The sequence below is a fragment of the Entelurus aequoreus genome, linkage group LG17 (assembly GCF_033978785.1).
Source record: "Entelurus aequoreus isolate RoL-2023_Sb linkage group LG17, RoL_Eaeq_v1.1, whole genome shotgun sequence".
NCBI lineage: Eukaryota > Metazoa > Chordata > Actinopteri > Syngnathiformes > Syngnathidae > Entelurus > Entelurus aequoreus.
This window is the reverse complement of record NC_084747.1, coordinates 3,899,601-3,916,676: the sequence shown is the minus strand read 5'-3', so window position 1 is coordinate 3,916,676 and position 17,076 is coordinate 3,899,601. Positions and strand designations below refer to the sequence as shown.

At 37.0% G+C, this 17,076-nt stretch overlaps 1 protein-coding gene across 1 annotated transcript; it reads left to right on the top strand.

The window, feature by feature from the left end:
* The first annotated feature begins 1,991 nt into the window (after nucleotides 1-1,991).
* xbp1 (X-box binding protein 1) lies at nucleotides 1,992-13,077 on the top strand. The gene is given in 6 exon segments (XM_062024417.1): nucleotides 1,992-2,335; nucleotides 6,798-6,894; nucleotides 7,782-7,898; nucleotides 7,982-8,062; nucleotides 8,065-8,148; nucleotides 12,142-13,077. Coding segments are annotated over 6 exon segments (1,158 nt in total). The 5' UTR covers nucleotides 1,992-2,108; the 3' UTR covers nucleotides 12,694-13,077.
* The last annotated feature ends 3,999 nt before the right edge of the window (nucleotides 13,078-17,076 follow it).

Sequence of the window (17,076 nt, the reverse complement as noted above, 5' to 3'; positions counted from 1 at the left end):
TCACAAGTGTCTCAAAGGGCTGTACAAGCCACAACGACATCCTCGGTACAGAGCCCACATACGGGCAAGGAAAACTCACCCCAGTGGAACGTCAATGTGAATGACTATGAGAAACCTTGGAGAGGACCGCATATGTGGATAACCCCCCTGCATTATCCTTTCCATCCTTACCCTTTCCATCCTTTGTAGCTGAGCTACTGTGTGGAACAATTTCCCTTGTGGGTCATTAAAGTTTGTCTAAGTCTAAGTCTAAAAATGTTTTTTTGGGACAATCTGTTTGGGTTGGAAATAGAGATGTCCGATGCCGATATTATCGGCCGATAAATGCTTTAGAATGTAATATCGGAAATTATCGGTATCGTTTTTTGTTTTTATTAAATCAACATAAAAAACACAAGATACACTTACAATTAGTGCACCAACCCAAAAAACCTCCCTCCCTCATTCACACAAAAGGCTTGTTTCTTTCTGTTATTAATATCCTGCTTCCTACATTATATATCAATATATATCAATACAGTCTGCAAGGGATACAGTCCGTAAGCACACATGATTGTGCGTGCTGCTGCTCCACTAATAGTACTAACCTTTAACAGTTAATTGTACTCATTTTCATTAATTACTAGTTTCTATGTAACTGTTTTTATATTGTTTTACTTTCTTTTTTATTCAAGAAAATGTTTTTAATTTATTTATCTTATTTTATTTTATTGTTTTTTTTAAAAAAAAAGGACCTTATCGTCACCATACCTGATTGTCCAAATTAGGCATAATAATGTGTTAATTCCACGACTGTATATATCGGTATCGGTAATTAAAGAGTTGGACAATATCGGAATATCGGATATCGGCAAAAAGTCATTATCGGACATCCCTAGTTATATTGCTACTACGGTACATTTTTAGTCTACTTTATACCTGCATTATCCTTTCCATCCTTACCCTTTCCATCCTTTGTAACTGAGCTACTGTGTGGAACAATGTACCTTGTGGGTCATTAAAGTTTGTCTAAGTCTAAGTCTAAAAATGTTTTTTGGGGACAATCTGTTTGGGTTGGAAATAGAGATGTCCGATAATATCGGTCTGCCGATATTATCGGCCGATAAATGCGTTAAAATGTAATATCGGAAATTATCGGTATCGTTTTTTTATTATCAGTATCGTTTTTTTTGTTGTTTTTTAAATTAAATCCATATAAAAAACACAAGATACACTTACAATTAGTGCACCAACCCAAAAAAACTAATTCACACAAAAGGGTTGTTTCTTTCTGTTATTAATATTCTGCTTCCTACATTATATATCAATATATATCAATACAGTCTGCAAGGGATACAGTCCGTAAGCACACATGATTGTGCGTGCTGCTGCTCCACTAATAATACTAACCTTTAACAGTTAATTTTACAAATTTTCATTAATTACTAGTTTCTATGTAACTGTTTTTATATTGTTTTACTTTCTTTTGTATTCAAGAAAATGTTTTTAATTAATTTATCTTATTTTATTTTATTGTTTTTTTTTTAAAAAAGGACCTTATCGTCACCATACCTGATTGTCCAAATTAGGCATAATAATGTGTTAATTCCACGACTGCATATATCGGTATCGGTAAGAGTTGGACAGTATCGGAATATCGGCAAAAAGTCATTATCGGACATCACTAATTATATTGCTACTACGTACATTTTTAGTCTACTTTATACCTGCATTATCCTTTCCATCCTTACACTTTCCATCCTTTGTAACTGAGCTACTGTGTGGAACTATTTCCCTTGTGGGTCATTAAAGTTTGTCTAAATCTAAGTCTAAAAATGTTTTTTTGGACAATCTGTTTGGGTTGGAAAGGAACTTTTCTGTTGCAATAGGATGACATTTTGAAATGCAAATGATGTCACCACCTCGACCAATCATAAGCTGTGTGTTGATGACGTCACGCTCTCACAGCCTATCAGATGTGACCACGATAGTAGAAAAAGATGAGCATGCGCCTGTTAGAGCGGTGATCTCCGCGGCCTTTGAAGGAGGTCCTCGTCGAAGCAAAACAAAAATAATTTAAAAAAAGGATTTATTTTGGAATTAGGACCGAAAAGGAATATAATTCGAACATGGTGGTGGTAGCAGCGGCCGGGGGCGCCCACAAATTGCTCCTGATCTCCGGGAAACAGAGCGGCGGTTCTTCGCCGGCGAACTTCGGGAGGCCCATCTCGGTCGTCCTGCCGTCCGCCTGCAGTCAGGCGTCCTCGGACTCGGAGTCCAGCAGCTCCGCGGGGCCGCCGGTCCGGAAAAGGCAGCGGCTCACACACTTGAGTCCCGAGGAGAAAGCACTTCGAAGGTTCGATTTTACCAAAATATTTCCTTCAGTGTCGTGTTGTCTTTGTATATCGACGAGTGAGTCGATATACAATTGTAATTTTATTGATTGAATCTAGCAAAATGGCGGTGACGTTTCACTCCGCGCGTAATAAAGTAGTCCCTGCTATGTACAGTTGTCTTGCTTATTTGGGAAATACTGTCTTTACAGGCAAAATCCTACATAAAGTCAGAAACTGGTTAGGTCAAATTACTATGTTGGACTTTAAAACCTGCTGTGACGGTTATCATATGAGAGAAGTGGACCCGCCCCGTACAGGACTTTGACGTGCCTGCGTGGCAGCAACATGGCCGGCGCTGATTGCGCAACACCAAGCCTTCCACCCATGTCAATGACAGCAGTGGTGCCCAACCGCCGGGCCGGGGACAAGTACCGGTCCGGGAACCGGTACCGGGCCGTGAGGCATTTGCTAGAGCAGTGGTTCTTAACCTTGTTGGAGGTACCGAACCCCACCAGTTTCATATACGCATTCACCCAACCCTTCTTTAGTGAAAAATAAAATGTTTAGTTTTTTTTCAAATTCAAGACAGTTATGTTTTTGGTAACACTTTAGTATGGGGAACATATTCTAAGTAACACAGACTTAATTTAGAGTTTTTTGGACACTAGGGGAACATATTCTAAGTAACACAGACTTAATTTAGATTTTTTTGGACACTAGGGGAACATATTCTAAGTAACGCAGACTTAATTTAGATTTTTTTGGACACTAGGGGAACATATTCTAAGTAACGCAGACTTAATTTAGAGTTTTTTGGACACTAGGGGAACATATTCTAAGTAACGCAGACTTAATTTAGAGTTTTTTGGACACTAGGGGAACATATTCTAAGTAACGCAGACTTAATTTAGATTTTTTTGGACACTAGGGGAACATATTCTAAGTAACACAGACTTAATTTAGATTTTTTTGGACACTAGGGGAACATATTCTAAGTAACACAGACTTAATTTAGAGTTTTTTGGACACTAGGGGAACATATTCTAAGTAACACAGACTTAATTTAGAGTTTTTTGGACACTAGGGGAACATATTCTAAGTAACGCAGACTTAATTTAGAGTTATTTGGTTAGGGTTAGAGCAGAGGTGTCCAAAGTGCGGTCCGGGGGCCATTTGCGGCCCGCAGCTAATTGTTTACCGGCCCGCCACACATTCTGGAAATACTATTGTAAAAATAAAAAAGAACATAAAAAAAAAGTGGATTGAGGTGAAATCTAAGGAGAAAAAGTTGCAATGTTGACACTAGGGCTGCAACTAACGATTAATTTGATAATCGATTAATCTGTCGATTATTACTCAGATTAATCGATTAATAATCGGATAAAAGAGACAAACTACATTTCTATCTTATCCAGTATTTTATTGAAAAAAAACAGCATACTGGCACCATACTTATATTGATTATTGTTTCTCAGCCGTTTGTAAATGTTGCAGTTTATAAATAAAGGTTCATTAAAAAAAAAAAAAAAATATTAAAAAAAAAACTAAACAAACTCTGCGCATAGCATAGATCCAACGAATCGATGACTAAATTAATCGGCAACTATTTTAATAATTGATTTTAATCGATTAGTTGTTGCAGCCCTAGTTGACACAAAAGCTGCCATGCAGGTTGTTTTTTTTGTCTTTAGTCTTTCTTCATTTTTCTTTTTTTGCCATTGCTCAAAAAAAAAAAAGACAAAATTCATGTTATAATGAATTATTTTCAGGGCTCCAATTACTTCAAATATTTCACTTTAAAATGTTTTATGTGGTAAATATTGTGTAGTAGCCAAATAAAAACATCAAAGTTTTATTTGACAAAAGCGCATAAAACAAACAAAATAATAGTTCCAGCATAAAATCGACAGATATAGCCGAAGTAAAAACGTAAAATCGACAGATATATCTGAAGTTGATCTCGTAGCTTAAGTGTTGAAAGTAAAAGAGAACCTTTTGGATCCCAAATATATTTAGTGATTTTTTTAAATTTATCTTTTCACTGTGATTACTCAAAAATATGAAATAATTAAAGTCAATGGTGTCCTGCATTATTGATCTTTTAGGGCTCTAATTACTAAATACTGCATTTTTCAGTTTTACTACAAAAAAACTAAGTTGTTTTTGACACAAAAGCCATAAAAAAATGTTTTTAATTTGTATTACTTTATATCAACTTAAAGTTGATATAGAGATTTACTGTAAGCGTTAAATACTTAAAAAAATAAAAATCATCTAACTTATTTTTAACATTTTAATGACTGAGACCCTTTATGGTCCCCGGGACCCCTAAAGGTAAAATAAATTAAAAAATGCATATATTTTGTTTGAAAATGAAAAATATCAAAATGGCCCCCACATGCTTTAATTTTTCCGTGTGCGGCCCTCAGTGGAAAAAGTTTGGACACCCCTGGGTTAGAGGGTTAGGGCCAGGGTTAGGGTTATAATAAGGCCATGCCGAATAAGGCATTAATAAGTACTTAATAATGACTAGTTAAGAGCCAATATGTTACTAATTTGCATGTTAATAAGCAACTAATTAATGGTGAATGTTAGACCATTTAAAATCAACGATAATAAAAAGGAGATGCTTGGAAATAGCGTAAAAAACGCGATTCATAGCGTTACTTTCTGGTGTAACCATCATGAGCGTTCTGTTCAGGTATATTTCTTTTATATTTTGATAAATCATCATAAATAGGTATTGATCAATCTTTAAGCTGTGTGTATTTGATCTCAGTTTGCTTTTGACATCTTATTTAGAATTGTAGTTGAAACTTTTTTTAAAATTTTTGTTTTTTTTTCTGTCCATCTTCTCAGACAAATCATATAGTTGATGTAGATGCCCATATCGGCTGTTCAGATTTACTTTACAAAAGAGAAGTGTAGGATACTTCTCTTGTTGCCTTATTTGTATTTGACTTTATTAAATGTATTTATATTATCATTCGGTGCAGGAGGGGATAGAAAGAGAAAAAAAGGAAGACAGAGGGGGAAATTGTGGGGACAAGAGGGGGATTAGACAGAGAGACAAAAACAACAGCAGCAAACACAACAACAACAACAATAGAGCAACATCAGCAAATACGACATGTACAAATATGATGGTAAAAGTAATAGCAAATAAGCAGTTAGCGAAAAGAAAAAATAATATAGAAATGACAATGAGCATTATTACACTACAAATGGAGCAATACAAATACCAATAGAAATAGCGCTATTGATAATGAAGTTGTAGTTGAAACTTTTACAACCTTGTGTTGCGCTCATGATGGCGTAACCAAACTAGATTATTTTGAATATTTATTCCCTTTTTTACATTAAGTATATTTAAATATACTGTGTTTTATGCTTTTTTCTTTTTGGAACATGTACTATACACATAATACAATAAAGTGCCATATAAAATGATGTTTCTAGCAATACTTTAATTTTGCCTTTTGAAAGTAACACTCCAATGTCCATTAGTGGAGATTGAAACCATTTTTTAAATAGAAATAAATACTAAAAATAGTGATTTCAGAGCAAGTTATCCATCAAATTGTGCAATGTAAAAGTAGCAATAGATTTCATGGGAAAATTGTGAAATTTACTGTGGTTTCTACAGCAATTTTGTCTAAATGGACAAAAAAAAACAGTACTTTTTTTTTACTGTAATAAACTGTGGTGCCGTTTTGGCATTCACAGTAATGCACTGAAAAATCTGCGGTAAAAAAAACAACAAACTGGCAGCTCAGGTGCCAACATTTTGCTGTAAAATTGCATTTTTTTTATTCAAAGTAAAAAAAAGACTAATGTAAATTTTACAGTAAAATTCTGGCAACTCAGCTACCTTTTTTTTTTTTTTACCATAAAAACAGTACTGTTTTTCCATTTACAGAAATATACACTACATTTTGAGGTGAAATTATTGCAACTTACTGAAATCTACTAATAAAATGCATAAAAAATGGTGGTGTAATAGTATTTACTGTTAGAAGCGGCCCTCTGGGGCCAAAAATAACTGCGATGTGGCCCTCAGTGAAAAGGACTTTGACACCTCTGCACTAGACATACCAATAAGCTTGTTTATTGATGTACAATAACACTCCTCATAGGAAGTTGCCATTTGTTATAGCTTTGTGACATGATACAATGCACATTAATGAACATCCATCCATTTTCTACCGCTTATTCCCTATAAAATATAAATGTGACAGATTGTAGCCAAAGGCTGATTTCCATCTGCATCTCATTGCAAAGAAACAAGCTCCCACTAATTCAGCGTTACAGCGACTTGTATTTTTCATGCACTTTATTTTTGCTGTATTTATCTGGCCGCTCCCTGAAAATAATTCCTACATTGGTGCAAAAAAGGTTGGGGACCTCTGAATTACAGCATCACGGAAAGAATGTCTTCACTTATTCTCCATTTTTTTCCCCTCCTCCCTCTCCTCTGTGCAGGAAACTCAAGAACAGAGTCGCGGCCCAGACTGCCAGAGACAGAAAAAAGGCCAAAATGGGGGAACTGGAACAGCAGGTCCTGGAGTTAGAGCTGGAGGTACTTTTTATCTTTTGATGTCGTGTAGCAACATTCCACAAAGAATGGGCTTATTCATATTTTTAATGAGGTTACAGTGTTTCCCATAAACTGCCAAGATACTTGTGGGGGCGTGGCTATGGGCGTGGTCACCATGACATAATCGAGTAATTTGCATAATTTACTACAATGATATGATTTTCTCTAAGGCTCAAAAAATGTATACTTACTAATTAATAACAGTTTTGTTTTAAACGTCCATCCATCCATTTTACAATATAATTACAACACTTTATGTACATATTTATATACAGATTTGAACAATAAGTTATTCACTGAAATATATTTATTAATTGTGGTTCTTACAAAAAATATATCTTATAAAATATAAAAGCTAAAATGTCTCTTAAAGCTCTGCCCCTTTAATTAGTGCATACTAAATAATTTAACTTTAGCCTACTACTACAACCATATTATTTACCAGCAACATAAAGTGAAACAGAGGCAGAGGTGTCCTGCCACAGTCAGTAACAAATAAACAGAAAACAGTAGTGGTCAAATACAAATAAGGCAACAAGAGAAGTATCCTACACTTCTCTTTTGTAAAGTAAATGTGAACAGCCTATATGGGCATCTACATCAACTATATGATTTGCCTGAGAAGCTGGACAGGACCAAAAAAATAAAAACATTTTTTATTTTATTTGTGGCGGACGTAATTCTTTCGTGGCGTGCCGCCACAAATAAATGAATGTGTGGGAAACACTGGGTTATACAAAGGATTGTGCAAAAAGCGGTCAGCTCTAGTCTTGACGGTGGTAATTACTAGTCCCTGGGAGCAGGACTAACTGGTTTGCATTGCACAGCTGCAACATTCAAGCGCTCACGTCCACTTCCTCCTCCCCCAGAACCAGAAACTGCACATAGAAAACCGGCTTCTACGGGAAAAGACGGGCGGCTTGCTGAGCGAAAACGACGAGCTAAAGCAGAGACTCGGGTTACACACCCTGGAGTCCAAAGAGAAGGTGGGACTGGAATGAGACCACGCTCGCTTGTCATTCCTTTTTGGAGAGTAAATCATGTTGTTGTTGTTGTTGGTCCCTTTTAGGTTCAGGTGTTGGCGTCCGGCGGAAACGACGCAGGTTTAGGAATCGGGTCTTCTGAGTCCGCAGCACTCAGGCTACGTGTGCCTCCGCAGCAGGTGCAGGCCCAGCAGTTCCTAAATCTGAAGACTTCCCAATGGATACAGATGGCCCTGACACTACAGACCATGAGGTAGGCCCACCACTATTTGGACTCTTATTCCCACCGGGCCCGGTCCTGATGGGACATTTTGCACATAAAAAGTTGGTCAACGCTCTTGTAACCAGGACTGGGTACTGGATTTGGTACTTTAAAGGCACCAACGGGTATCGATTCTACTACTATATGGACTTCTATAGCCGCGTTCCCACCGGGCCCGGTCCTGATAGGGTCTTGTGACATTTTGCACATAAAAAGTTGGTCAACGCTCTTGTAACCAGGACTGGGTACTGGATTTGGTACTTTATAGGCACCACCTGGGTATCGATTCTACTACTATTTCGACTATAATATTAATAATAAACTTTATGTGTATAGCATAAAAAGTTGGTCAAAGCTCTTGTAACCAGGACTGGGTACTGGATTTGGTACTTCATAGGCACCTCCGGGTATCGATTCTACTACTATTTGGACTCTTATAATAATAATAATAATAATAATTAATAAAAATAAAATTTATTTGTATAGCATAAAAAGTTGGTCAACGCTCTTGTAACCAGGACTGGGTACTGGATTTGGTACTTTATAGGCACCTCCGGGTATCGATTCTACTACTATTTGGACTCTTTATAATAATAATAATAATAATAATAATAATAATGATAATAATTAATAATAATAAACTTTATTTGTATAGCATAAAGTTGGTCAACGCTCTTGTAACCAGGACTGGGTACTGGATTTGGTACTTTATAGGCACCACTTGGGTATCGATTCTACTACTATTTCGACTGTAATATTAATAATAATAATAAACTTTATGTGTATAGCATAAAAAGTTGGTCAAAGCTCTTGTAACCAGGACTGGGTACTGGATTTGGTACTTTATAGGCACCTCCGGGTATCGATTCTACTACTATTTGGACTCTAATAATAATAATAAACTTTGTGTATAGCATAAAAAGTTGGTCAACGCTCTTGTAACCAGGACTGGGTACTGGATTTGGTACTTTATAGGCATCACCGGGTATTGATTCTACTACTATTTGGACTCTAATAACAATAATAATAATAATAAACTTTGTGTATAGCATGAAAAGTTGGTCAACGCTCTTGTAACCAGGACTGGGTACTGGATTTGGTACTTTATAGGCACCATTGGCTATCGATTCTACTACTATTTGGACTCCTATAGCCGCGTTCTCACCGGGCCCGGTCCTGATAGGGTCTTGTGACATTTTGCACATAAAAAGTTGGTCAACGCTCTTGTAACCAGGACTGGGTACTGGATTTGGTACTTTATAAGCACCACCTGGGTATCGATTCTACTACTATTTGGACTCTAATAATAATAATAAACTTTATGTGTATAGCATAAAAAGTTGGTCAAAGCTCTTGTAACCAGGACTGGGTACTGGATTTGGTAGTTTATCGGCACCATTGGCTATCGATTCTACTACTATATGGACTTCTATAGCCGCGTTCCCACCGGGCCCGGTCCTGATAGGGTCTTGTGACATTTTGCACATAAAAAGTTGATCAACGCTCTTGTAACCAGGACTGGGTACTGGATTTGGTACTTTATAGGCACCACCGGGTATCGATTCATGCAAAGTCAAACTGCCATATTTCGATACTGGTTGCAGCCTAAAAAACTGAAAACACTCAGAGGAAAAAATCACTCAGAATTCAACTCAACTCCCTCAAGATGTTAAAATTGGTTATGCTAAGAAAAACAAACATGTCTGATTTCAAAATACTCAAAAGTAAGGCTCCATTTTACAAAATGTGCTAGCTCAATGCTAATTTACATTGGCGCTTCTATATACATGCTACTGATTAGCAATAGCGATTTTACATGGCGGTAAACCCCTCCGTATTTTTGGAATTAAAACCAATTTGCACGTTAGAATCCCACCCAGCTGGTGTGTGAGAAGTACAATAAACGCCTTGGATGCCCCACTGCGTGTAAAGTCTGCTTTATAAAACTTGCAAATGAGACTAAGCAAACAAGATATAACTGGACTGCAAAGTTAATAGCTCATTATTAATTTTACATAACCAATAGGATTATTATTATTAGAGTTAATGTTTAACTCGCAAGTACCCGAAAACTGGTACCGTTGAGTACCGTGTTGATTCCCAGGCAGGGCCGGCCCGTGGCATAGGCCGTATAGGCAAATGCTAAGGGCGCCGTCCATTAGGGGGCGCCACAACAGTGCCACAAATGTTGGAGGAAAAAAAAAAGAAAAAAGCTGGTACTATTATTTCTAAATACAAAAAAATAATCCCACGTTAATAAAAATGCAAAGTAAAGCCTATTTAATAGAAATATTATTTGTTACAACATTACGCCCCCCGCATGGTGCGACCCCTCCCTTCCCGTATCATGACTCTTTTTGGACGTCACCACATCAAAAAATCAACACAAGATGTCAAAACGGCCAAAACTGTCAGGTGCCCAGGGAAGAAAAAAGAGGAAAGAAGAGGAGAAACGAGAAAAAGACAGAGGTAGCAGGTAGGTAACGTTAGCCTACATGAAATTATTTCTGTTGCAGAATGTGATAGTAACCTGGCTTTTTAGCATTAAGCTAATGTTACATGATTCAGCAATTGCTAATCAATAAATAGCTAGTTCTCTTTTAACGTCGGGTTAATATTGTGGAGGGGGCTAAATTGTTATGGAAAATAATAATGTAACGTTGGGTAATTACAGTACTCCCACCTTACATTCCTCAGGGACATTTGTATTAGATCTTTTAAGCAGGTGTTTTTTGTTTACATTGTTATTGCCTTCTGGTTAGCTAATGTTTGCCCTGCAGGTAATAGTCACTTTTCCACCCCTTTATATATTAGGTATAGTTGTAAGCCTAGTTGTTAAAGTGCACATCATTAATGTTAATTAAGCAATATCACATGAGAGGGAATGCTGTTTTTTAATTTGAGCACTGCTGTGATTCGGTTAAAGATAATCATAACATAACATTCTCATATAATGTTAATTTGCTTTCTTTAAGTAAAAAAAAAAAGGTAAAAGACAAAGCTATTCGGTTTCTTGTGAGTATGTACACTTCACTGCCTATGTGGGGGGGCGCCACCTAAAATCTTGCCTAGGGTGCCAGATTGGTTAGGGCCAGGCCTGTTCCCAGGTACCGTCACCAATTGTGAAAAGTACCCTACGAGCCAGCCCTTTGCAGTTAGTCAAGAACTTCACAAGTTGAGCGACATCCATTCTCACTACTAACAAGAGTTCAAAACCTTCATATTAAATTACAAGTGATAAATGATTGTTGTTATTGAAATTGTACATGGTTTATTTTCCTGAGCCAGTGTCCTCTACAACAGTGGTCCCCAACCACCGGTCCGCGGACCGATTGGTACCGGGCCGCACAAGAAATTTAAATTTTTTTTTTTTTTTTTTTTTTTTTAATGAAATCAACATAAAAAACACAATATATACATTATATATCAATATAGATCAATACAGTCTGCAGGGATACAGTCCGTAAGCACACATGATTGTATTTAATTATGTAAAAAAAAAAAAAAAAAAAAAATATTTTTATTTTTTATGAAATCAACATAAAAAACACAATATATACATTATATATCAATATAGATCAATTCAGTCTGCAGGGATACAGTCCGTAAGCACACATGATTGTATTTAATTATGTTAAAAAAAAAAAAAAAAACTTTTTTTTTTTTTTTTTAAATACACTCCCCCCCCCCCACCGGTCCGTGGGACAAATTTTCAAGCGTTGACCGGTCCGCAGCTACAAAAAGGTTGGGGACCACTGCTCTACAATGTGTAACTCTTAAAGAATTCTAACAAATGTCCACTGCAGTGAACGTTGGTTCTCGGTGGGTTTTCTGCATAACCCCGTGTGGGGGTGATTTTAAGACGTGTGGGGGGTGAGTTTAAGACGTGTGGGGGGTGAGTTTAAGACGTGTGGGGGTGAGTTTAAGACGTGTGGGGGTGAGTTTAAGGTCAGCGGTCTAATTTGATCCCGTCCGTCCTTCCAGTCTGATCTGCTCCTGGGCATTCTGGACATCCTTGACCCGGAGCTCTTCCTCAAGACCTGCGAGCAGGAGTGCCAGGAGTCGCAGGTGCTGCTGGTCGGAGGGGGGCACCCAGTACCTGCCGCCGCACCTGCACCTCTGGGGGCCCCATCAGTTAAGCTGGAGGCCCTTAATGGACTGATCCATTTCGACCACATCTACACGAAAGTGGCCAGCGAGGAGAGCGACCACAACGGCGTGGCTTCCTTCCCCGTCGCTGAGGTGGTGGTGGTGGAGGAGGAGGAGGAGGAGGAGGAAGAAGAGAGCCTCTGCGTAAAAGATGAGCCAGAGGAAGTGGTCATCCCCAGCCAGACCGACAACTTCCTTTGCGCCGCCTCCTCCTCGCCCGCCCTCAGCGGCCTGGACAAGGAAGCCTGCCTGGCGGACACCTACAGCGACTCTGGCTACGACAGATCCCCCTCCCCTTTCAGCGACATGTCCTCGCCGCTGTGCTCCCAGAGCCCGTGGGACGACATGTTCGCCAACGAACTCTTTCCCCAGCTCATTAGCGTCTGAACCACACTTCCCGTGAATACATGTAAGAGCTAGCATGTAGCGCCGAGCTAATCAGTAAGCGTCACCTGCTCCTAAACACGAGATGTCCTTCCTCCTACAGCAGGTCTGTACCGCCGGCCACGCCGCAGGGACTCCTGTGCGTCTGCCACGTGGCTTCATTACTGCCCAGGATTTGACAAGTATTGCATTGGTGCAATCCAGTATTTCACTCAATTGTAAAGGGGGATTTTTTTGGGGGGGGGGGAATCATTTTTAAATATGAAATATTTATTTGTTATTCTGCTTCCGGGTCGCTGTATGTCCGCATGTATGGAAACTTGCTTCTATATGTTGATCGCTCTCCTTGTAGTCTAATTTACTGCATTAAAAAACTTTTGCATTGCATTTTTTTGGTCTTCATTGCATCATCACATCTATACGGAGCCCCTAAAGGGACATGGGGGGAAAAACATTTTTTAATCATTTTTATTCTCGTGCGCACGAGAAACTTTTTATAAAGTCTAAAAAATATATATATATATTTTTTATAACTTAAGTTTCTTGTACGCACGAGATGCATGTCTAAAAAATAAATAAATTATTTTTTATAACTTAAAGTTTCTCGTGCGCATGAGATACATGTCTAAAAAAAAAAAAATATTTATTTTTTATAACTTAAAAAGTTTCTGGTGCGCACGAGAAACTTTTTATAGTCTAAAAAAAATATATATATATTTTTTATAACTTAAGTTTCTTGTACGCACGAGATGCATGTCTAAAAAAAAATAATTATTTTTTATAACTTAAAAAGTTTCTCGTGCGCATGAGATACATGTCTAAAAAAAAAAAAAAAAATTTATTTTTTATAACTTAAAAAGTTTCTGGTGCGCACGAGAAACTTTTTATAGTCTAAAAAAAATATATATATATTTTTTATAACTTAAGTTTCTTGTACGCACGAGATGCATGTCTAAAAAAAAATAATTATTTTTTATAACTTAAAAAGTTTCTCGTGCGCATGAGATACATGTCTAAAAAAAAAAAAAGTTTTTATTTTTTATAACTTAAGTTCCTCCTGCGCACGAGATACATGTCTAAAACAACATTTATTTTTTATAACTTAAAACGTTTCTCGTGCGCATGAGATACATGTCTAAAAGCCCTAGTGTATATTACTGTAAATGTAAAAACATTACTGCTGTTTTTATGGTAAAAAACAATGGCAGCTCAGTTGCCAGAATTTTACTCTCAAATTTACATTTAAATTTTTACTATAAATTAAAAAAAAAAAACCTGCAATTTTACAGTAAAGTTTTGGCACCTGAGCTGTCAATTTTTTGTTTTGTTTTTCCCGAAAATCAACTAGATTTTTCGGTGTATTACTGTAAGTGCCAAAACAGCACCATATTACAGTAAAAAAAGTTTTTTTTGTCAATTAGAGAAAAATGCTGTAAAAATCTATTGCTACTTTTACATTGCACAAGTTGATGGATAACTTGCTTTGAAATCAGTAGTATATATATTTAAAAAATTGGTTTGAATGTTTGATCATATATTTTTGCATAGTTAGACAATATTTAAGTTAACATAATTTGCGATTACATAAACTACATATTTTTTTTCTCTCCCAAAATAGAAAACGAATACATTTAGTAATAAAAGTTTCAGTACTTTATTGATACATATTTTTTCCATGCTTTCGAGGGGCCAATAAAAGGAAGTGTCGGGCCACACCTGGCCCCCGGGCCTTGAGTTAGACACCTGTGCCCTAGATACTGGTTTTAGTTTTGCTTGCACAAGACTTCTACATTTTTCAAAATTACAATGTGTATTTTATAATGTATGTACAATTAATTACAATATCCAAATTAAAAATACAGTTTATTAGATTTTTTTATTTAATTAAAATATCTAAAATCACTTCTTTTTATCAGACTTAAATCAGTTTTGCTTACATTTTTCCTCTTAATACATGCTGTATATTTATCTACATAATTACAATATCCAAAGTACTCAATTAAAAATACAGTTTACTATATTTTTACATAATATCCAAAACATTTTTATCACTTAAAACAGTTTTGCTTGTATTTTGTTGAGTACATGCTGTATATGTACAGTACAGGCCAACAGTTTGGACACACCTTCTCATTTCAATGTGTTTTCTTTATTTTCATGACTATTTACATTGTAGATTGTCATCAAAACTATGACACCTGTGAAGTGAAAACCCTTTCAGGTTGACTACCTCTTGAAGCTCATGGAGAGAATGCCAAGAGTGTGCACAGCAGTTAAGTGCCAATGAATGTCACCTTTTTTTGTTAAGTACATAACTCCACATGTGTTCATTCCCAGTTGTGATGCCTTCAGGGACAATCTACAATGTAAATAGTCATGAAAATAAAGAAAATGAGAAGGTGTGTCCAAACTTTTGTCCTGTACTGTATGTATGCACATGTATGCGGTTTTCCTCTAATAGAAAAACTACATAATTGTCATATATCACTACTTTGTACTTTACTTTTCGTATCTGTTTTTGTCAGAGTATATCCACCTTTTCATTGCGTTGCACATCTGACAATACCCTTACATTGGTCTCCTCACTTAAAATGAAGTTTGAAAAAGTGAAGTATTTACAACATACTTTCATTGTATTTACTAGAGATATAAGAATTAAATCATTTACAACAAATAAACAAACAAACAAAATCCATCTTTAGAGCAAATAATTGCGTTGAAAAGTCCACTGATCGTTGTTGTTGCCCTAGGGTGAAACTGGGTAACACATGGCACACTGACAAAGCTTAACCTATTGTTACTATAACAATCTACAAGGTTAATATAGGTTGCTTCTCTTTCTTCCCCTCCATTTTTCTGCTTTCTTTCGTATCCCTAGTTATCATTACGTACATGTATTGTTACATTTATTGGGGACCGAATGTCCCATTGGGACAGAGGACCCTATTGTAATTGTAAGGTTTTATTATTATTATTCCGACGCCTCTTTGAGGTGTAATTTGACCCCCTTAACATGCTTCAAAACTCACCATATTTGACACACACATCAGGACTGGCGAAAATTGCGATCTAATGAAAAAACCTAGCCCCAAAACTCAAAATTGCGCTCTAGCGCCCCCTAGGAAGAAAACACAGACAAAACTGCCTGTAACTCCCACTAGGAATGTTGGAGAGACATGAAACAAAAACCTCTATGTAGGTCTCACTTAGATCTAGATTTCATACACTGACATCCTTCAGCAAAAATCAACAGGAAGTTTGCAATTCCCCCTTCAAAACAAAAGTTTTGTAAAAACAGTCACTTTTGCCTCTTTGAGCTATAATGTGAGCCCCTTAACATGCTTCAAAACTCACCAAACTGCACACACACATCAGGACTGGAAAAAATTGCGATCTAATAAAAAACCCAACCCCAAAACTGAAAATTGCGCTCTAGCGCCCCCTAGGAAGAAAACACAGACAAAAGTGCTCCTAGGAAGAAAACCCAGACAAAACTGCCTGCAACTTCCAGTAGGAATGTCGTAGAGACATGAAACAAAAACCTCTATGTAGGTCTCACTTAGACCTACATTTCATATATTGCCAACCCCCAGCAAAAATCAACAGGAAGTTTGCAATTACCCCTTCAAAACAAAAGTTTTGTAAAAACAGTCACTTTTGCCTCTTTGAGCTATAATGTGATCCCCTTAACATGTTTCAAAACTCACCAAACTGGACACACACATCAGGACTGGCAACATTTGCGATCTAATAAAAAAAAACCAACCCAAAAACTCAAAATTGCGCTCTAGCGCCCCCTAGGAAGAAAACACAGACAAAACTGCTCCTCGGAAGAAAACACAGACAAAACTGCCTGTAACTTCTCGTAGGAATGTCGTAGAGACATGAAACAAAAACCTCTATGTAGGTCTCACTTAGACCTACATTTCATATATGGACAACCCCCAGCAAAAATCAACAGGAAGTTTGCAATTCCCCCTTCAAAACAAAAGTTTTGTAAAAACAGTCACTTTTGCCTCTTTGAGCTATAATTTGACCCCCTTAACATGCTTCAAAACTCACCCAACTGGACACACACATCAGGACTGGCAAAAAATTGCAATCTAATAAAAAAAAAAAAACCCCAAAACTCAAAATTGCGCCCCCTAGGAAGAAAACACAGACAAAACTGCTCCTCGGAAGAAAACACAGACAAAACTGCCTGTAACTTCCCGTAAGAATGTCATAGAGACATGAAACAAAAACCTCTATGTAGGTGTCACTTAGACCTACATTTCATATATTGACAACCCCCAGCAAAAATCAACAGGAAGTTTGCAATTCCCCCTTCAAAACAAAAGTTTTGTAAAAACAGTCACTTTTGCCTCTTTGAGCTATAATTTGACC